The sequence below is a fragment of the Ctenopharyngodon idella genome, chromosome 6 (genome assembly GCF_019924925.1).
Source record: "Ctenopharyngodon idella isolate HZGC_01 chromosome 6, HZGC01, whole genome shotgun sequence".
NCBI lineage: Eukaryota > Metazoa > Chordata > Actinopteri > Cypriniformes > Xenocyprididae > Ctenopharyngodon > Ctenopharyngodon idella.
In genome coordinates, this window is record NC_067225.1 from 31,989,409 (window position 1) to 32,012,052 (window position 22,644).

Here is a 22,644-nt window from a genome sequence, read left to right on the forward strand (position 1 = left end):
TTACAGTCATCATAAAATCAAAACTGCATGAGCCTATTTTCTTTAATACATGTTCCTGGTCTTGATTCATCTGTGCATGTTATTATAAACATCAGTGAAGTCTGTTTTCCTTATTAAATACCTTGTTTCATTTGAAAATAGACCATATTATAACAAGTAAAATTGGTTGCAAACAGTGTTTCATGTTGACTTCAATTATAAAGCAAAATCTCTTTCTCTCAGTTCATGGATCTGTGCTGTCTCTGGCCTCAAATGCCTCATCCAACTATTCGGTGAGTAGAAACTGATGAGGATGTTGGGTTGATTTCTGTATTTGTTCAAATGATGATGTTGAATGATCCTCTATTGGTCAGAGGTTTTTTTTTAATGCTAGAATAGAAAAATAAAAATTCACAACTCAAAGTTTATCAATATTGAACTTTATTATGTAGATAAAGCTGACAATTCTGCACGTTCATATATTCTTATTAATGAAAGTGAATGGAACACAAAATCTGATCTTAATGGCCCTTTAATTCTTGCAGTTTCTCTTAAAGGGACAGTTCACCCAAAAATGTCATTACTTCCCCTCATGTTGTTCTAAACCTGTAAGACTTTCGTCTATCTTCAGAACACAAATGAAGATATTTTTAATCAAAATCTCGAGATTTCTGTCCCTCTATAGACAGTTGACGCTTCAAAAAGTTCATAAAGAGATCGTAAAACTAATCCATATGAATTGAGCGGTTTAGTCAAAATTTTCTGAAGAGACTCAATCACTTTATATGATGAACAGATTGAATTTAGGCTTTTATTCACATATGAACATTCATCAACACACACACAGCTTCAATCAAGCTTCTGTTTATGTTTGCTTATGAATGTTTATATGTGAATAAAAGGCTAAATTAAATCTGTTCATCATATAAAGCGATTTATTCTCTTCAGACTAAACTGCTCGATTCATATGAATTAGTTTTACGATCTCTTTATGAACTTTTTGAAGGGTGAAAGTGGTAGTTGCATCGACTGTCTATGGAGGGACAGAAAGCTCTCAGATTTCATTCAAAATATCTTCATTTGCATTCTGAAGATGAACGAAAGTCTTACAGGTTTGAAACGACATGAGGCTGAATAAATGATGACAGAATTTTTTGGGATGAACACCCTTTAAACCCTTTTTTTCCTCTCTATTTCTTGTCCTTGCTCACTTTTCTTGGTCTTTATCCCTATTTCTGTATCATGCACTCTCAGACTGAAGAGAGAATGCAAGGAGAGGTAAGACTTTTCTTATCAGCTTGTCCTTATCCTGTGCTTTCTCTTGTTTTCTGCTCAAGAAATAAATAATTCATATTCAATTTTGATCCACACTGCAACTCTTTCTGGCCAAGAACCGCAGTCTAAACAACATGTAAAACAACCAACCATAGTTCTCTTTTTATGTGACATCTTTCTTATACTAATTTCATTACATTTTAAAGGATTAGTCCACTTCAGAATTAAAATGTCCTGATGATTTACTCACCCCCATGTCATCCATTCTTCAGTCGAAAAGAAATTAAGGTTTTTGAGGAACATCCCAGGATTTTTCTTCATATAGTGGACTTCAACAGTTATCAATGGGTTGAAGGTCCAAATTGCAGCTTCAAAGGGCTCTACATGATCCCAGACGAGGAATAAGGGTCTTACCTAGTGAAACAATTGGCCGTTTTCTAAAAAAAATAAAATTTATATACTTTTTAACCAGAAATGCTCATCTTGCACTGCTCTGCAATGCGTCACACGTTACATAAATCACGTTGGAATAAATCACGCGTGACGTAGGCGGAAGTACCGCGGTAGGGCGAAAAACTCAATCTCATTTTCTCCTCCAACTTCAAGATATCGTTGTTTTACCTTTTTTGTAAAGGGCGTTTGACTTAGTCTTTGCACGTTCCCTTTGAGACACTTGCTCGATACTTCCGCCTTTGTCACGTGTGACCTTTCCAACGTGATTACGTAATGCATGGTGCATCGCAGAGCAGTGCAAGACGAGCATTTGTGATTAAAAAGCATATAATTTTTATTTTTTTAGAAACTGACCGATGGTTTCTCTAGATAAGACCCTTATTCCTCGTCTGGGATCGTGTAGAGCTCTTTGAAGCTGCACTGAAACTGACATTTGGACCTTCAACCCGTTGAACCCCAGTGAAGTCCACTATATGGAGAAAAATCCTGGAATGTTTTCCTCAAAAACCTTAATTTCTTTTCAACTGAAGAAAGAAAGACATGAACATCTTGGATGACATGGGGGTGAGTAAATTGTGAGAATTTTAATTCTGAAGTGAACTAATCCTTTAAGCTTAAACCATCCCATAAATATCTGTGTTTTGAATATAGTGTTGTACATGGATTTTTAATGTTTGTAACTCGTTTTCCATCTTAGCAAATCCGGATACTGAGGCGTGAGCTCGAGTCATCTCAGGATAAAGTGGCCAGCCTGACCACCCAACTCTCAGCAAATGTACGTGCAAAAACACATAAATTACTATATACACAATTTCAGATTTTTTTTTTTTAAAAATCAGCATTTTTTTATATTATTTAATACATTTTTAATATTTTTAATTAGTTGTTTTATTTCATATTCATATAATTAGATTTTATATCATACAAGTCACATGTATTGTGTCATAATAGCTATAGCAATTTGAGTCTTTATACTTTAATGTCCATAATATGTTGTCATAGATGTTTGTTTATCAGACACTCTGTCATGTCAATGACATCACCAGCATTTCTACATTCTACCACTTTTCTAAACTTCTCAATAATCATTGCTTGTTTCCCCAGTCAAACCAGGATTGTTAGTTAATTAATGAGTGTTGCCATGCAGTGTTGATCATTATAATCACAATATTTCTAGTGTTTTAAATCCAGCGGTCTCTGAGGTCAATAATTGATCACTTCTCACTGCAAGTTCCCACTAACCCACCTGCTTTCAACTCACCCTGCACTGATCTGCTGTTTCAGTACAACTGGCTTCAGCAATACAGTCACACACTGTGGTGACGTTCATATGCAGACAGGATTAGTTTTCCCAGTGTGGATTAAAATCATAAAGTACATCCCCTTACGCAAAGAAAATATATTTCCTTATATATGAATGATCAATGATTTAACAATATATTGAAAATATATTCTTTAATATAAAGAATAATATATTGTGTTAATACATTACAATATATTGAATACATAAGGAATTGCAGCTTTTCATATATTGAAAAACATGACAATATATTTACTTATATATCATAATGTATGTAATTTTATATTCAGTAATACACTTCATAACATAATATATGGTGCATTCAGGTTGATTGGGACACTTTTTCCCAGTCATCTCAATGGCAAAAAGTGTCCCAATCACCCTGAATTCACCCTAGATGTACATGTGATGAGATATGGTACTGTATGTGTATAAATATGCTGAACATATGTACTCATGCAGTATACACACACACATATATAGAAAAATATTATGTAATATATTTATTTATATTATATATGTTTCATATTTTCATATACAGCTAGTTAACAATAGTACAAGCACACCTGCATAACCCCAAAAACTACCAGAAACCCTTTTAAATTCCAAAATAATAGAACATTAAACACTAACAGATCTCCCGCTATATTAATATTGTGTAAAACAATTGAAATAACACTTAATTTTAACATTTATTCTCCTTTAACAGTCAGAAGCAAAGCATGCTGGGAACTAGAAATCTTCTGTAACTCATTCCGTGAATGTGTAGCCTATGTGTGTATATATTCACATTTATATGGGAACATGTATGTGCAATATATGTACACAATAAAGGATAAAACTTTATGAATATGATGGCGCCAGTAGCCTTGTGGGCAGCACAGACTTGTAGCGCAGTTTCACTTCGGGCGTCCCGAATTCGAGTCCCGGCTCATGGACCTTTCCCAATCCCGCTCCCCTCCCTCTCTCTCCAGCTTCCTATCAACTTACTGTCCTATCATAATGAAGGCAAAAACACCAAAAATAAATCTTAAAAAAAAAAAAACTTTATGAATATTACATGTAATGTTATTTTTGTCTTCATTTCTAAATATTTGTATGTATCAGTATATAGCCATACATGGTCAATGCATTTATTGCAGTATATTGAAAAATATATAAGCACTAGTTACCCATATATGGAAATGTATTATGTAATATATCATATTATATTTTGCAGTATATTCCCATATATTTTTGTTACGTAAGGGTCTATAAAGCAAGAATTTACCTAATCACCTGAGGGAAAAGTAGTCCTGTCTAAGTATGGCTCTACAGTGTGCTTTGAAACAAATGAGCCCTCATGAAGGTGAGAATGCACCTGAAGGCCCTGATGCTGATCCCAGTGCATATATGAATGTGTGTGTGGGGTGGAGCGTTGTGGCCCTATAGTCCTAACAGCACTCTCCCTCTCTCCTTGGCTGATGTCCTCTCCCGGCCTCTGATGACTGACTGATTCCTGGGGTTGCTGGCTGTTGCAGGCAGGCCAGGTTTGTTGGACTGTCACTCGCAGCCCCGTCCGTCACTGTTGCATGTGTCTGTGCCCCTCGCAGGCCTCCCCATAGATATATATACATAGATGCCTCATTAGCGGCTGTTTCTATGGGCCACTGTACGTAAGCCGTCCGCCATATTGAAACAGTCAAAGTCGAGAGCAAGTTTACTGGGCATCTGTAGTTAGATGCATATATGAATATCTGTATCTGCAATAGACTTCAGCAGATGATTTTGCTAAACGAACACAATACAAGACGAAGGCGTCAGCTAACACCACATTAAAAAGTTACCATAATAAAAGTAAAAACATTGAAAAATACCATGGTAAAAACCTGTAATATTCAGGGATAGTTCACCCAAAAATGAAAATTCTGTTGTTCCAAAACCTGTACGAGTTTGTTTCTTCTGCTGAACACAGAAGAAGATATTTTGAAGAATGTTGGTAATCAAACAGTTGACGGCAGCCATTGACTTCCATAGAATTTTTTTCCTACTATGGAAGTCAATGGCTACCGTCAACTATCTGGTTACTAACAATCTTTAAAATATCTTTTGTGTTCTTCAAACTTAAACAAGTTTGGAACAACATAAGGGTGAGTAAGTGATGACAGAATTTTCGTTTTTGTGTGAACTATCCCTTTAATACATAAAAAAACACAAAGCAACACATTCTTACCTGTGAAAGGTTATCCCATTTCTTCAGGAATTTAAATCTCGGCAGTTTCACAGCAATGTTGTGGCATCAGATTCTTATTATGAGTGACAACACACTGACTGTTCCAAGATGGCGGACGTGTCTGGCCGAATGTGGCATCATCTACATATACATATCTATGGGCCGTCCTGCCCTTAGTGTGGCGCTGACTGATGATGTGTGAAGTGGAAGTTATTTATGTTTGCTCTGTGGCTTTTTATGCATCATCTGGCCTAATGCTGATGATGTCATAGTGTTGACCCTGGGTGCTGAACGAGGGAACCGCAACCGCAAACACTTACATAGTCATAAATGCACTAATTGAGGATTAAAAGTTGCATTTGCTTATTTGAACAAACCCTTAACCCAGACTATTCAATTTTGTGTGTGACCTGTATTGCATCATTTGTGCTTTGTATGTCCACCCAGAACACCCTTAGCAATGTCTTAGCAACCACGACAACACCCTGAAAACCGCCTAGAACATCTTAGCAACCACCCAAAACACCTTTGAAACCATAGCAATACCCTAGCAACTGCTTAACAACCACATAGAACACTATAACAACCTCATACCAATATGCTAAAACCATTCAGAACACCTTAACGTCCACACAGCAACACCCTGGAAACCATTCACAACATCCTAACAACCATTTAGCAATGCTCTTGCAACCACTGAGCAACACCCTAGTAACCACATAACAATGCCCTGACAACTATTCGTAACACTCCAGCAACCGCATAGCAAATCCATCGCACCAATAACCACTCGGAACTCACCGCATAGCAACGCCCTAGTAACCACAACGAACACCCTTGCAACTGCATAGCAACATGGTAAAAAAAACACTCAGCACAAACAAAAATCATAGAAATGCAGCCATCCATAACATCCTAACAACCACTTGGCAACACTCTGGCAACCATTGAGAACACCTAAGCAACTGCAGAGCAACACCCTGGTAACAGCATAGCAATTCCTTAGTAACTATACATTACACCCTAGCAACCAATGAGAACACCCTAACGATCGCATAGCAATTCCAACGCACTAATAAACATTTAGAACACCTTAACAGCCACATAGCAACACTCTGGCAACCATCCATCACACCCTAGCAACCACCTATAAAACACCCTGGCAACCAGCCACAACAGCCTAGCATCACGCCGGAGAGTTTTTCCACTCACGTTTTCTTCAGGAAATGTAAAACTAGTTTAGTATGTGATACAGTAGCATGCTCAGTCGGAGTGAGAAGCATGATGGATATTGTATTTTTTATCAGGATGATTCCATCGTCTCTTTCACACACTCTCTTCTGTAGTGTGTGTGTCGTCACATGGCAACCTCATGTTTTGTCCTTTCCAGCCTGCAGGTCATCCTCTGTTCACCCTCCATCCATCCATCCGTTCAACAGCTGTTCTTGATTCCCGTCCTTTCCCGTCGCTGTTTCCCAGTCCAGATGGAGACACACACGTCTGAGTGTGTGTGTGTAGTGATGCATAGTGTATGTCAGACACTAACCTGTTCCTGTCTGCAGGCCAACCTGGTGGCGGCGTTTGAACAGAGTCTGGCCCTCATGACAGCAAGACTACAGAGTCTGTCGGTCACTTCTGAGCAGAAGGTCAGTTTACACCAATTGTTTTTGTTGCATTGGTGGGGGACCAAATTTTTTTGTTGCATTGGAGGAGGGTCCAAATTTTTTGTTATGTTGGAGGGGGGAACAAATTTTTTGTTGCATTGAACCAAATTTTTTTGTTGCGTTGGAGAGGGGGCCAAATTTTTAGTTACGTTGGAAGGGGGACCAAATTTTTTGTTGCGTTGGAGGAGGGAACAAATTTTTTGTTGCATTGGACCAAATTTTTTTGTTGCGTTGGAGGGGGGACCAAATTTTTTGTTGCATTGGAGGGGGGACCAAATTAATATTGGATTAATCAAATTAATCAAAGGAATTAAATAATTAAAGGATTAAAAGGGTTTTAAAGGAATAAAAAAATAAATAATAAGAGCGTAGTTAAGTAGCCTAATTAATTAAAATTATTTGCAAATAATATTTTATTTTAAAATATGCATATATTCACTCTTATTCATGTCTAATATGTAAAAAAATGCAAAAAACATTTCTTTTAATTTTTTATTTTTTATTAAAAAATTAAAAAAGAATTATAAAAATTATTTTAAAAAAAAGAATAATTTTTTTATATAAATATAATAGAATAAAACATGTATTCTACCGTTCAAAAGTTGACAATTATAATGTTACAAAAGATTTCTATTTCAAATAAATGCTGTTCTTTTGAACTTTCTGTTCATCAAAGAATCCTGAAAAACGAATCACTGATTCCACCAAGATATTATGCAGCACAACTGTTTTCAATATTGATAATAATCAGAAATGTTTCTTGAGCATCAAATCATCATATCAGAATGATTTCTGAAGGATCATGTGACACTGAAGACTGGAGTAATGATGCTGAAAATTCAGCTTTGATCACAGGAATAAATTACATTTTACAATAAATTACATAGAAATGAGTTTTTAAATTGTAATATTTCATAATATTACTGTTTCTTGGTATTTTTGATCAAATAAATGTAGCCTTGGTGGGTAAAGTTAAGTAAGTTTATCTTTGCCTTCTAATTTCAGGATTCTGAGCTACAGGACCTGAGGGAAACCATAGAGGTCTTGAAGACCAAGAACACAGAAGCCCAGTCTTTCATTCATGGGGCCCTCGAAACCTCTGACACCACACCCCCCAAAGGTTTAGATTTTCAGAGCTAATAAAAAGATTGAGATGTTATTTTGTATTTACATTTAATCATTTCATGAATTAAGCAATTATTCTTATTATTTTCTCCCAGAGCTGCAGATGGACCGGCAGAACTCGTCAGAGAGCATCTCCAGTCTGAACAGCATCACCAGTCACTCTAGCGCCGGCAGCCTGAAGGAACAGGAGGCCAAGAAGAAGAAGAAGAAGAGCTGGGTGAGGATGTGTAGAAATACCAGTTTCAGTAACTTGAATGTGTGAGGCTTCTGATGTAATTCGCTTCCAGTTATTTTAGCTGTACAAAAACAATCTGTTGTGCTGCTTGATATTGCAAACTAGTATTTGTTGTCATATTATTCTAATACATTATCATAACTATAAACACACTGGTTTGTTATTGTTACGCAAATAGTTTTACCATTTGCTGCACTTTGTAATTCTTCTAGTTATTTACCGGTTAGCGACTAATGAATCGGAAGTGTCGCACATTCAAAGAAAACTGTGTGCGCGTTGCAAAATAAGGTGGATAGTTGGTCCAGCAACAAACTAAAAAACAGCCTGGCTTAAACTAGTAGGATCTGTTTGTTCCAGCAGGCATCAGATGTTTTTGTTTATTGTTAATGGGGTTTTTCTTTAACATGCATTAAATCTCCTGTCAATAAGACCCGGTTAATGGCGTTGGGATAGCATGTGTGCTATATATAGTATGTTATTGTTTGCTATCATCATGGGAACAGCACTGTTCCAACGTTGAAATTAAGTATGACTGTGATCTCTTCCCTATGCTTCCCTGATCCCTGTTTTACAGGTCTATGAGGTGAGTCATTTACCCAGCCAACCCCATCCCATCCTCATCCATCACAAACACATCAGCATCTAAAGAAACAATCAATATCTACATCTCGTTGATGTATTATATGGACAAAAACTCAGTCAATATGTCTGATGCTTTCAGGTTTAGAATCTGCCATGAAGCAATATTAAAAGGATGGATTTGTGTTTCAGTAGTATGCAATACAATATACAGTTATTAGACATATTGACTGAAAAATTAATTTAGCACAAGATGTTTCAAGTGTCCTACTCAATAACTCTTCATCATTTCATGCATTTTTTAAGTGTTTGATATGTGCTTTGTGATTAACACTGTCATAACTAATGCCTGAGACAAGCTTCACTTCTACTGTTATTGTATTGATTATTATTGTATGAATTAACAATTAATATTTTATATTTCAGTTCATTTTATTTAATTCATAATTCATTTTAGTTTTAGTTTAAGTTAGTAATTTTGTTATGTGCTTTTGTCATTTCATTGTTTTTTAAATATTTTATATATATATATATATATATATATATAGCTTTAATTTATTTATATTAAAGTTTTAGTATTTTTAGTAGCTTTTAATTATTAAACTTATTTATTTCAGTTAGTTGACAATTCTAATTTTCCAATTTTAAGTTTATTTTTTAATAGTTGCAGTTTTAGTTTTAGTTTAGTTAACAATAACAACACTGCTGAGAAACAGACATACATTCAGTTCAATATGTTGTACTAGTAATGCTAGTTCAATGCTTTGCTTGAAAACAGAGCAAAAAATAATTCTTAATGCAGACGCGATCACACTTCAAATCTTACATGCCTCCACTGTTATTTTTGTTTTGCTATTTGCTACCGTCATGAATCCAAACCATCTACACTAACACTTTGTTTGTTTTTAAAGAGAGACTCAATATAAATGAGCTGCTGTTGTTGCTGTTGAACTCTGATTTCTCCTCTAAATGTAGCTGAGGAGCTCCTTTAACAAGGCCTTCAGTAAAAAGGGTTCCAAAGCGCCATACGCAGATATAGAGGAGATCGCAACCCCGGTCACATCCGCCCCATCTTCACCCAAAATCATCCATAATGTGGATAATGTCCCTGCAAAGGCCTCAACTTCAACATCAGGGTACGACATACGGTTGTTGCCGCATTATAGACAGCATGTCTTAAGAGATGATTTGAATTATACATTATATTACAGTATGTAAGCTTTGCTGGTATTTATGGCAGATCGTGTGAAGGGCATGAGGAGACTGAGCATGATGAGAAAGTGGTGTCAGAGTTACGCACGGAACTATGGGAGAAAGAGCGCAAGCTGACGGACATCCGTTTGGAGGCACTTAGCTCCGCCCATCAGCTGGAGCAGCTGCAGGAGGCCATGACCAACATGCAGGTGTGTGTGAACTAGGGATGTCCTAAAGAAGCTTTTTGTGCCCCTGATCCGTGTCGTTAAATACTGAGTATCTGCTGATACTGAGTCCCGATCCGTTTTTTTTTTTTTTTTTTTTGAAGTTAAAAAAAATGCTTGATCACCCCCGATATGACTGCAACTTCCATTTCATGCCGACTTTAAGTTAAATCCCTCAATAAATGCATTGACAGCTTACAGTAGAAAACCTGAAGGCAGAGAATGACCAGCTGAAGACGGGTGGCCCCTCCTCCAGACCACCAAGCTCCACCTCCCAGTCCTCTGGGCTCGGCTCATTGGGCGTCTCATCACCACGACAATCTGTTTCGTCTTTCAGCAAAACCATCGGACAAAATGAGCCTTACCCAGGTGACACATTTTTACACAAATTTTCACATCCAATCGGCCTTAATTTCTATACTCTCACACTTTAATTTCTGTTCATCTCTTAGATGTCTTTCAAAGCCCCACCGCAACTTTACAGAAGGACGAAAGTCTCGCCAGAGTGTTGGTTCGCATACCCAGTCAGCACCTATTCAAAGACGTGAGTTCTTTACATAAGCATCTTCATGCTGATAAATCAGCAGCTGATATAGTGTACGTTAAAAAGTGGGTAGTTCAGATACTGTACTGAAAACCATTGTTGTTTACCATTCTCATTGTATTATTTTTATACTATTATAGGATTTATTAATATATTTCGAATTATCTTTTATTTTTATATTTTATTTTAATTTTAGTTTTAGTAATTATATGAGCTTTTTTAGTTTTTATTAGTTTTTTATAATATTTTTATTTTTAATTTATTTTTATTTCAGTTTTAGTACTTCAAATTCAACTTATTTTATTTCAGTTAGTTGCTAAAGCAACATTTCTAAATTTAGTTTGTTTTAGTCTAATATTTATATTTTATTTTATTTCAGCTTAATTTCAATTTATTTCAGTTTTTTTTTAGTTAGTAGCACTGCTGAATACTGTGCTATTGTTTGTTATATTTTGTATTGTTTTAAAATAATGTTTAATAAAATAAAATAATATTTAAAAATGTAAAATAAATATTTAATGTAATTATTTATATAAATGTGTTGTTTCACAACAATAAACAACCTTCTGACCTGCTCTAACTTTTTAAAACCTCATTCATAGGAGGTGAAACAGCTGGAGTTTTTCATTGGCACGGTTCATATCAGCGGGCGGACTGACTGGTTTGCTCTGGACTCTGCAGTCATCCAGGCTTTTAAAGTGAGTGCCATCTGCAGTCTTCTGAGGGACAAAAAACATCCACGCATTTAGACCTGATATAAAACATGCACACAGAACATGAAAAGCGCTTGTGTCTCTGTAGGAGTATTTAGCGGTGGTGGACCCCAGCTCCAGTCTCGGCCTCTCTCAGGACTCCATCTTCAGCTACAGCCTAAGCCATCTCAAGAGGGTTCTGGGTGCACAGCCGCCTGAAACCCCACCAGTGCGCCTCTACACCAAAGGCTCTTCCTGCATCAGTGTCGCCCTAAAAGGTCAGTGAGTTGAGGTTTGTGAGTAACATTGAAATGTACGTGTAAAATCTAACACTGGTCTTGTACTGTAGGTATGAAGGAAAATGATGAACACATCTGAAATGTCATTATATATTATTATATAGACATATTTGTATACATTTAATTTTTTTATATACTTTTAAGTATAAAACAGTTTGTCCCTAATTAAGTATTATATATATTATATAATAATAATAATAATACGGTCCATCTTTAATTTGGGGAACACATATTGTATTTGTATTTGTATTTTATTTATATAGCACCAGTTTAATACGACGTTAGTTGTCCAAAGTGCTTCACAGTCTCAAGAGAAAACAAAAGTATAAATAAAAACAAATAAAACAGTATAAAACAAACACATAACACACAATAAATATCACTCTCCATCATTTGAGCTTGCAGTCAGAGTTAAGCAAATGTGATTTTAACATAGCTTTAAAAACAGGTAAAGATTTGACGGATCTAATAGCGACTGGGAGATCGTTCCACAATTTAGGACCGGCTCAAGAGAAGGCTCGATCACCTTTGCGTTTGTATTTTGTCTTAGTAACGGCAAGCAGATATTTGTTTTCGGATCTCAAGGATCTGGGGGGAGTGTACACTGTCACAAATAAATAGGAGCTAAATTGTGAATGGCCTTAAAAACAAGTACGAGAATCTTAAAAACAATTCGATAACGTACTGGCAACCACTTCAGTGAAATTAATAGCGGAGTAACGGAGTCATGTTTTTTTGCAGACATGATCATTCTCGCTGCTGCATTTCACTGTTAACTACTCACTATTAATGACTTTTGCCTCAAACTTTTAATTTACTGCTTATTAATAGTAAGGTAGTTGTTGTAGTTGTTAAGTTTAGGTATTGAGTAGGATTAAGGGATGTGGAATATGGTCATGCAGAATAAGGCATTAATATGTCATTTATAAGTACTAATAAACAGCCAATATGCTTGTAATATGCAAGCTAATAAGCAACTAGTTAATATTGAGAATTGGACCCTAAACTAAGGTGTTACCAATAATACTATATATTTCAACATTATTTTACTGTCCATGTTCTGACACTGTCTTTCAGTATTTTTCCATATGAGCTTTAAGCCATTATTTTCAGATTTCCATCTTCAATAACCGTCAACAAACAATGCAAATACCCACAGGCAGCACTGCGGTGTAAATGATGCTTATATCTGTCTCAGCTGTGGGTGATGAGGTTTTTCCATAGCTCACATCACCAGAGAAGAGCAATATTCTGCTAATGTTTCTCAGTCTAACAGCCGCCAGCAGGACGTGTGATTGGTCCACGGCCCACCCAGAACACTACCGCCCTCCCCCAATTCCTCAGCTCTCAGGTCTGATATACGACCCAGGGAATTGGGGTCGTTACCCAGACTCCTCAGGGCTTGGTCTAGGTGTTATTTTAAGCGCAGGCTGCAACTCTGCGTTGTTTATTGAGGCCGTGTGATGCTATAGCCCACCCAGACAAATGAAAATAAAGTCATTTGACTGTTCTCTCTCGTAGAAAACGTGTATTCCCTCATTTCTGGGTATGATTTCACCCTGTACTACATTAAAAATACTTCAAGATTTAAAAACTAGCCTATATTTCTAATAAGAAGCATTAGAGCATGTATAAAATAAACGAATGGTCAAGATTAAGTGTTTTTTACATTCATCAGTATCATTCTGAATCGGCTGATATTATAAGCAGATAATATAATGGTGTATTTTTTTCCCATTGATAGTAGGCTATATATAACTATTATTGCAAATTATATTGTTTTGATTCTTGATGTCACTTGAATTATGCAAAATTCTAGATTGGAGCTTTTGCTGTTTTTAAAAAAAATAGCAGAAAAATATCATAATATTGATCAACATATCACAACAAAAATAATTATTGTTGTAAAATATGTTTTCTAGTATTTTATGGCAGTTTATATTTTTAGGAGGATAATATTTTATATAATGTTATATAATATATTTTATATATATCTTATAAAGATATGTTTAGGTTTAAAATGTATATGTTTTGTAATTTTACATATGGAATAAAACACTTTTAAAACTTGGCATTGCGGATAGTTCTTGTATGACAGATTGCTTGTAAATCTTCCTCATTTGTCGCTTTGTATAAAAGCATTTACTATAAGACTAATTGTAAATGTAATGTAATGTTTATATTGTACTATCACTGATATTTGATTTCACACACTGTTGTCCCTGATTGCAGGACTGAAGGAGAAGTGTGTGGACGTTCTAGTGTTCGAGACGCTCATCCCCAAGCCCATGATGCAGCATTACATCAGTCTGTTGCTCAAGCACCGGCGGTTGATCTTATCGGGCCCCAGCGGCACAGGGAAGACCTACCTCACCTACCGCCTCGCCGAGTACCTGGTGGAGCGCAGCGCTCGAGAGGTCACGCCCGCCATCGCTGCCACCTTCAACATGCACCGCCAGTCCTGCAAGGTACGCTGGGTACATCAGAGGCAAAGCAAGCAAAATATATACATTATATTCATATTATAAATATGACTTGACTTGACATAATCTCTTATTGCATTTTGTCTTTTATCCCAAAAGGACCTTCAGCTCTATCTGTCCAATCTGGCCAATCAGATTGATCGGGAGAGCAGCACAGCTGAGATCCCATTGGTTGTCATCTTGGATGATGTGCATGATGCAACATCCCTCAGTGAACTTGTTAATGGTGCTTTAACCTGTAAATATCACAAATGGTGAGCGTAAACTCTACACCCACATGACTAGTGAGGTCATTTTAAAGGTGTTAAGAGCTGTTTTGTCTCTTTTTCAGTCCATATATAATAGGGACAACCAATCAGCCAGTGAAGATGACCCCTAACCATGGTCTACACCTCAGCTTTAGGTTAGTACCAACATACACTTGACTAGCGAAGGTACTTTTTGCTTGTTGAGCGTCAGTGAGGAACAGCTGTGATGTGTTGCTCCGTCCTGCTTGAAGATCATGTGCTTTTGTTTTGATTGTCACTTTGGGTGACACTAACATGTGCTTGCCTTCACACTAACTAAATACTGCACATGGATGCCTAGTATTTATATTTTTATAGTGTTAACAATATGTGTGTTTTATTATGCTTTTCTCTTATCACTCCTTTACATAAAATATATCAAATAATTTCACTTCAAATAAATATTTCATGTCCATTTAAAAGAAAGTTCAAAAGAACAGCATTTATTTAAAATAGAAATCTTTTGTAACATTATTAATGTCTTTAATGTCACTTTGATCAATTTAATGCATTCTTTCTAAATAAAAGTATTAATTTCTTTTAAAAAAAAATATCTTACTGACCTTATATATTTCCTCTACGCAGGATGGTGATGTTTTCCAATAACGTCGAGCCAGCAAACGGGTTCCTGGTGCGTTATTTGCACAGAAAACTAATGGAGGCCGAGGATCCCAGAAGCGTAAAAAATGAAGATCTTCTGCGGGTTCTGGACTGGGTGCCCAGACTCTGGTACCACCTTCACACCTTCCTGGAAAAACACAGCACCTCTGATTTCCTCATTGGTAATTTTTATTATTATATCAGCATCATAACGGATGATAATAAAGAGCCATTTGTTTCAATAACAAGCTTGATGTGCCTAATGAAGTGAGTATTTCCACCTATTTGTGTCCAATCTGTGTTGCCGTAGGCCCCTGCTTCTTCCTGTCCTGTCCAGTTACAGTAGAGGAATTCCGCACGTGGTTTATTGATCTTTGGAATCACTCAATCATCCCATACCTGCAGGAAGGAGCCAAAGATGGCATTAAGGTGGGTCAAAGTATCCTAAACCTGAACTTGTATCCTAAACACTTCCTAACTGTCAAAGTGGCTGTTTTTATCAAGAATAAGTGTGAATGTGTGCGTCTGCAGGTTCACGGACAGAAGTCAGTGTGGGAGGATCCGGTGGAGTGGGTCAGAGGATCTCTGCCCTGGCCGTCTGCTCAGCAAGACCAGGCCAAACTCTTTCACCTGCCTCCCCCGAGCACAGGCCCCGGCAGCCCCAGTCAGCCAGGAGAAGATCGGCCACACAAGGAGACGCCGCCCAGCTCCGTGGAGTCAGATCCACTGGTCAGTGCTGTGCTGGATTGGGAGTGTGTGGATTAGGGCTGTTAGCATAATAAAACAATAATTTAAGTATATAAATAAAGAGCAAATTTTAAAAAATGAGTTATTGTAATTCTCATTCTCTAGTAAAAAAAACCTTCAAAATGATGTATGATTTGTTGGAATCCAAAAAAAATGACTGAGCTACACCTGTTTGAAGTTAATTAAAGTGAAAGTTTTCTAGCCATCAAACCTTAAAATCCCTGGTTATACCACCAAATTTGGCACAAACCAAGTCAAAACCCATATCTATAGGAAAAATATAAATATATTCAACTTTTTTTTCTGTGATTCCACAATTGTTTGATTAACATTAATGAAACAGACAGCCCATAGGTTATATTAAGACCTACTGTACCACACGTATCTACTATAATCATAATGTTACACATCAGATGTTTTTCCCGAACATTTTACCAAATGTTCAACTAAGACATAGCAGATAATATCTGCATGAATACTCGCCAAGACAGATTTTTTGAAATACTGTACGTCTGTGTAAATGTGTATATCGGGACCACGCACTGTCTGAGGCGTCTTTGTGCGCACGCTTCAGATCTGTCAGTCGGCGCAAGTACAGTAAGATCGTTTCGTTTACATCAGCATGAGTTTGAAAATTTCATTAGTTCAGACTCATGCCATTGAGAATTCGCTATGAATATTCACAAAGTTGGAATGCTGCGCTTTACAACGATACCAAACTTGTGCTGAGGGAAGCACCAGTTGTCCAGAAGCGAGCAGAGAAAAACGGCATTTTTCATGGTCAAAGGAAAGGTACTCCTCTCAGAAACATACAAATAAAGATACTTTTAGATGTTAAATTGCTATTTGGAGCATTGGGATAGCTAGATGAGGGCTTAATGAACTTATTTTTGTGAAAACCTCAATTTCGACCAAAATTGACATTTTCATTAGCCTTTGCGTATTCCGACTCATTTTGCCAGCACAGGTCACATGTGTTTATATATATATATATATATATATATATTGTATATGAACGCTTACTAACTAAATGCTTGCTAAGTGAAAACAGATCTGAATGTCAGTTTGCAATCAGTCCCACTCACCGCCGAGACACATGAAGAGAACTGACATTGTTAACATTTTTGATTAAAGATTACAAGGGCATGTGAATTTTTTAAAAACATAATGATGATAAATCATTTATAATAAGCACTGCAACATTAATAATAATTGTCCATTTTTTGATTTCAAGGTTAAATGTATTCCCCAGTGTCAGTATTTATTGCATGAGAAATATCTCAGAATTTTCTTGTTCCTGTAATAATCTCTGCTCTTTTCCCAGATGGCTATGCTGTTAAAACTTCAAGAGGCTGCCAATTACATCGAGTCACCGGAAAAAGAAACGGATCCAAAACTCCCTCCTCTCTGAACATCCGATTGACGTTCCCATCATCCCCTCCATCTCTCCCGCCGCCCATGTTGAGGTCCAAACTCCAACAGCTGCCCCACACCTGCAGATGACACTGTACTGTTACTATAAATGCTATTAGTGCATTTCACCCACTAAGTTATTATATTATCCATCCCTTATTTTTTCATTTCAATCAAATGTCCCTTACAAAAAAGTACTGTGGCGGTACCATGGTTCACATGGTAATACCATGGTACTTTCTTATATGGGTAGTTGACATGTTCTGCAGTATGACATGCTATTTATTCTCCATCTAAAACTATTTTAACTGCATTTTGCTCTTTTAAAGTTAGTATGCATGTGGATTTAATGAGCTCCTATGAATCGAAAGAGTACATGTTAAAATGGATTTGGTCACACCTCAGGACCTTTTAAAATGGACTAGAGAAGGAAAAAAGGGTGATTCAAAATGAAAAGCTTCAGAAAGAAACAGCAACTAAATCTATACTTTTCCTTATACATACATATATTTAAATTTTTTCAAAAAAAAAAAAGTTTAAATATTGATTGTGATACAAAAAAAAAAAAAACTATCCATATACCATGGTATTATCATGTTAGTGACCAAACCACGTTTTTTTTTTTTTTTTTATGCTTTTACCATGGTACTTTTATGTAAGGGCTTGCAAAACAATGTTTTGTCATAATAAGTTACTCTTTCTCCTAAAAGAATGACAATGTGACAGATGAAAATAACGATCAATTTATAGCACTTTTGTCTGCATATTTCTGTTTACGGATGTAAATGTACATACGGATGTAATTTCTCTTTGCGGGGACCTTTACTGTTCCACTGCTGCCCGTATTAACAACTCAACGATACAGGTGCTAAAATCACTAGTGTGCACGCGCTAATTCATCTCGCAGTCAAGCGCTCGTGAACAACAGCAAACATGGGAGATACTGGGAAATATTAGACGTCTCCTCTCCGATGTAACACTTAAGGCCACTTTAGCCTATGCTGCTTTTTGTACTTTTTTTTCTTTCACGTTTGAATATGGCCACAGCATAAGCTACAGTTCAACCCCAATCCTTTAGTGTCTCAGAAACACTTATGCAGACTTTTTAAAGGGATAAGTTCACCTAAAAATGAAAATTCTTTTATCGTTTACTCATCCTCAAGTTGTTCCAAACCTGTATTAAGTTCTTACTTCAGATGACTTCACTACGTTCATGTTGTTTACATTATATGCACTTATGCGCCTATTGCCAACAAAACAGACATTTGAAGCAGTTTTACTCACCACCTGCGTTTCCGACTCATGACCAGGATCATTACCGCTGTGACCGCTCCATCTTTCAGTTTTAAACAATCTGTAAATCCAGCGTAGAACTGGGCCTTGTTTATGAAACCATAAGCGCCAATCCTGAGGACTCGAGCAGCCACGGAAAAACACGAGATATTCTCCATTCATTTTAACCAATAAAAAAGTGATTGCAACTATCAGTTTCTATGGTTATTTTAATAACAAATATCGAGAGCACATCAATGTAATGCGTGAGCACAAAACTCTCAGCTCCACTTAACGCTGGGTTCTTTGAGAAGCAAGGTTATCTTTTCCTCACAACCAAAAACACACTTCTTTGGGGACATTGTTGATTTCGTGAAGTCCTGTCACCTGTGCAGCGCTGGCGACGACTTACGTAAAGCAGAACGCATGTTGATGGGCGTACTCTTGCTCTCTCGCTCTGGTCGACATGTGCATGCACGCTCTTCCGGAAGAAGTGCCCCTACAAGGAATTCCGACCTTTCTGATGTCACACAGGCCCATACTCGAAAAAAAAGACTCCGAAGTTTATGAGGATTTGGAAGAGTATTTTTGGCACAAAAATACTCCATCATACGTCCAACTCGTGTTTTGAAATTTTGGCCATGTTTAGCATGAGAATCCAACTCTTTAACAGTGTAAATAAGTCAGAATACATGAAATAGCATTATACCCCCCCTTTAATGGTCCCCATTGACTTCCATAGTATTTTTTTTCTATGGAAGTCGGGGACCATCAACTGTTTGATTACCAACATTCTTCAAAATATCTTCCTTTATGTTCAACAGAAGAAAGAACTTCATGCAGGTTTAGAAGAACTTGAGTGTGAATAAATAATGGCAGAATTTTTATTTTTGGGTGAACTATCCCTTTAAACCCTTTTCTTTCTCTTTCTAACACAGTGAATGCCTTATAACAGATTTTAAGTGTGCTATAGTGTTCCCATGAGCAAATTTTAGAACTTTAAATCTGAAATGAACTGGCCACAACACACATTAAATTGGAATTTGAATTCAAATGAAAGTTGCAATTTTGAAACAAAGACATCATTCATTTTAATGAATTATGGTGATTTATTCAGTGGATGATTCGACATTTGATACTGTCATTTGACTGGATAATTCATTCTCAAAACTGAAATGCATTATTAAACACGCAGTCTTTGAATTTCATTCCATTTTAATTAAAAAAAATTCTAATTCTGCATCCTGTTTTAAAACATGGTAGGGGGCAGCATTCTCAAAACTGAAGCTCGTGTTCCCTATGAAGTTGCCACAGTCTGCAAAGCACCTCAGTAACACATTGTAAAATTAATTTGTTTTCAGAGATTCGTCCCAGTCACAAACAGACTATTTTTGTGCACTTTGATTTACTGTAATGATACTGTAGAGACGTTTTACTTGGCTTTGGCACTGATCTCAGCTCAGGAGTTTGGTTATCTCAGGCCTCTAATTAGATTCAATACAGCTACTTTCTCAGTTAACCGCTCTCTTTGTAGCAAATGGTGCAAATGTAGAAAACCAAATACTCAGTGCTTTATTCAGTACAAGCCTTTCATTTGGAGTGCAAGAGACGATTGCCCCAACAAAGTGCACACGGATGTGATGCCGTAGGTTATCTTTGATTATTTGGTGCTATCTGATATCACTATAGGAAAAAGTTTCCAACATAAATGTCTTGGTTTAGTAAAAATCGCACTTGACATCCAATAGCCTTAGTCTTGTGGCGTTTAAGGGCATCTTTAGGTACAACCAAGTTTTAATTTTATTTATATGATCCTTTTTAGTGGTAGTTTTAGAGCTGTAAGCATTAAGTTTCCTTAGATCACATTTTGCCTCACCAAAAATCCATCATGAAATTATGTCAAAAGAAATCAACTTCCTTTTTAACTATGGTAGTCAAACATATCAAACCATACAGTGTTTCTCTGAAGCTTACAGTTAACAGTAGTGTACACTACATCCATATGTCCTCACTAGAAGAGGATTCGCTCACAGAAAGCAGTGGTGGACCAGTAATTTCCCATCTCTGTACCTGAAACTAGTATCCAAACATGCATGTAGGTGAGATCTGGGCTATGAAAGTTAAAATATAACTCAAATCATTCCATTCCTTTCTACTCATCTTATATATTGCATTATCATTACTCTACTGTGTAAATATGATTTCCGTAGTTCCTTCTCCAAGAAGTGAGGGTTTGTGGAGTTTATTAGCCAAATAGAGAGACTCGTAATGCTCAAGATGGCAAAATGATTCAGTTTTCTTTAGCCTTCTTCAGTTGCGCTGCTGCTTCAAGTCTAATATGTGACATTTATATTTGATTACAGTCCAGACATAAGACAGTGTGCCAATGGCTTTTGTTGCTTATCTGCTGGAGATTGTAGTTGTATTTGGCCCAATTGCAGTTTCATTTTACGTCAATGAATGCTATTTAATAACTTGTTTGTAAGTTACCTGATATTGAATCTGGATCAGTGAATAAAGCTAATTAGTGAGGGAATAAATCTCATTTACGTGAGCAGGTAGAGACTGTTCTCATCCTCAGCAGTTTTTAAAAAGACGTTTATTAGTGTGACTAAAGCCGCTGTACACTGTCTGCATCATGTTCCTGGTTATTGTGCCTGTAACCGTGTGATAGCTGTGCTGTGTTGTGCAAAGTCCCATTTAACGCGACAATTCAGCAACTTTTTACTGTCTACTTTGTCTGTCCAGGAATTGTAACGACAGCACAGGGATGGTGACTGTTAAAACTGGATTTTTTGCTTTTTTTGTCATGAGCTTTGGTTTTGTTATGTCCGTCTGTTGCTGTTTTTCACTTTATAGCTCTTAAATGCACCTTTTTATATTGTTGCAATAATTTGTCTTGTGCGTTAAACAGAGTCAGGAGCTCCATAGACTCGTTTCATCCCTGGCTTTGGGTGATTGTATGCCTTGATGGTGCTGTCTTGAGGTCAGGGTCAAGCTTGGGCAACTCGTGAATGAAGATGGATCTTTCATATCAGGTGGCTTATGTAAAATGTTCAAAGAGGACCAATGAAAAATGTAAAGAGATTACAGATAAAAAGTGGTGAGAAGTTGCTGAATAGTCCTTTCACTTCATGCAATGCTTGATATTGATTCAAAAAATCCAATACTATTGCATAAAAGGTAATATGACGGTAGAAGATGTAAGTTACAATGTGCAATGGGTTTCTAAATGTCGTAAACGCATGTCACCTTAGTGTGAAGCAGAATTACGGATGTGTTCTACCTAATTTGGGGTCGTATAAAAGGAATGATATTTCTTTCTTTCTTTGTAAGTTTCCCCAAATGATTGTTTGTACAACTTAAGTTCCATTTTTGTACAGAACATTATAAATGTAAACATTGTACATAGCGTGGCCCTGCATTTGCAACAACAATCATTTAAGAAAATACAATGTCATTAACAAATGTGGTTTGTAAGGAAGATGTTTGTTACCGATGGAGTGGCCCAGTACACAAGAACTGGCATGCTTCTTCGGATGTTCGTAATGACCACCAAGACATTGTCCATCTGTCATAATAAAACCACAACGTTCGTTAAGTGTGTTCTTTGTCTGTCTTATGTTTTCACTGCTGGGGTTAAAGTACACAGAGTATGTTTCAAATGTTTATTGTGTAATGCATTTCTAATTGCTCAGAGTTAAACCCATCAAATAAGTTTAGTATCCTGTAGAAAGTCATGGAGACACAAATGCCAAACCTTCATGAGGATGACAGACAGACAGACAGACAGGTGGGTAGACATACAAGATAGACAGAAACAGACTGTTATCTGTAAATTTATAATTTATTAAAGCTGCCGTCTGTAACTTTTTTTGTTCAAAATATACAGAACTGATATAATGAGCATGTACATCATGAATCCATGTTTTTATCTTATCCTGAATCACTACAGTACACCTATTATAAGTGTTTATATTCTATTTTAGACTGGGTCGGGTTGGGTCGGCACCGCTGCGGAGTAACGTTAGCCCAGTATCTGCGTGACTCGTCGTAGACATTAAAGG

The 22,644-nt window shown here is 36.7% G+C and overlaps 1 protein-coding gene across 6 annotated transcripts in view; it reads left to right on the forward strand.

The window, feature by feature from the left end:
* Window positions 1–22,178, forward strand: part of nav1b (neuron navigator 1b) — a 95,137-nt gene extending 72,959 nt beyond the window's left edge. For 4 of the 6 annotated variants that reach the window (XM_051897420.1, XM_051897419.1, XM_051897422.1 and 1 more), the window contains 19 exons: window positions 223–272; window positions 1,234–1,257; window positions 2,405–2,482; window positions 6,782–6,865; window positions 7,889–8,003; window positions 8,104–8,225; window positions 9,798–9,958; window positions 10,063–10,225; window positions 10,435–10,609; window positions 10,693–10,784; window positions 11,387–11,482; window positions 11,586–11,754; window positions 14,008–14,243; window positions 14,358–14,512; window positions 14,590–14,661; window positions 15,131–15,327; window positions 15,456–15,574; window positions 15,677–15,874; window positions 17,217–22,178. In XM_051897420.1, the coding sequence (XP_051753380.1) occupies window positions 223–272; window positions 1,234–1,257; window positions 2,405–2,482; window positions 6,782–6,865; window positions 7,889–8,003; window positions 8,104–8,225; window positions 9,798–9,958; window positions 10,063–10,225; window positions 10,435–10,609; window positions 10,693–10,784; window positions 11,387–11,482; window positions 11,586–11,754; window positions 14,008–14,243; window positions 14,358–14,512; window positions 14,590–14,661; window positions 15,131–15,327; window positions 15,456–15,574; window positions 15,677–15,874; window positions 17,217–17,303 (2,393 nt within the window). In that variant the 3' untranslated portion in view covers window positions 17,304–22,178. The remainder of the gene's footprint in view (window positions 1–222; window positions 273–1,233; window positions 1,258–2,404; window positions 2,483–6,781; window positions 6,866–7,888; window positions 8,004–8,103; window positions 8,226–9,797; window positions 9,959–10,062; window positions 10,226–10,434; window positions 10,610–10,692; window positions 10,785–11,386; window positions 11,483–11,585; window positions 11,755–14,007; window positions 14,244–14,357; window positions 14,513–14,589; window positions 14,662–15,130; window positions 15,328–15,455; window positions 15,575–15,676; window positions 15,875–17,216) is intronic. The other 2 variants (XM_051897421.1, XM_051897424.1) reach the window with 1 other exon arrangement.
* Window positions 22,179–22,644: the final 466 nt, after the last annotated feature.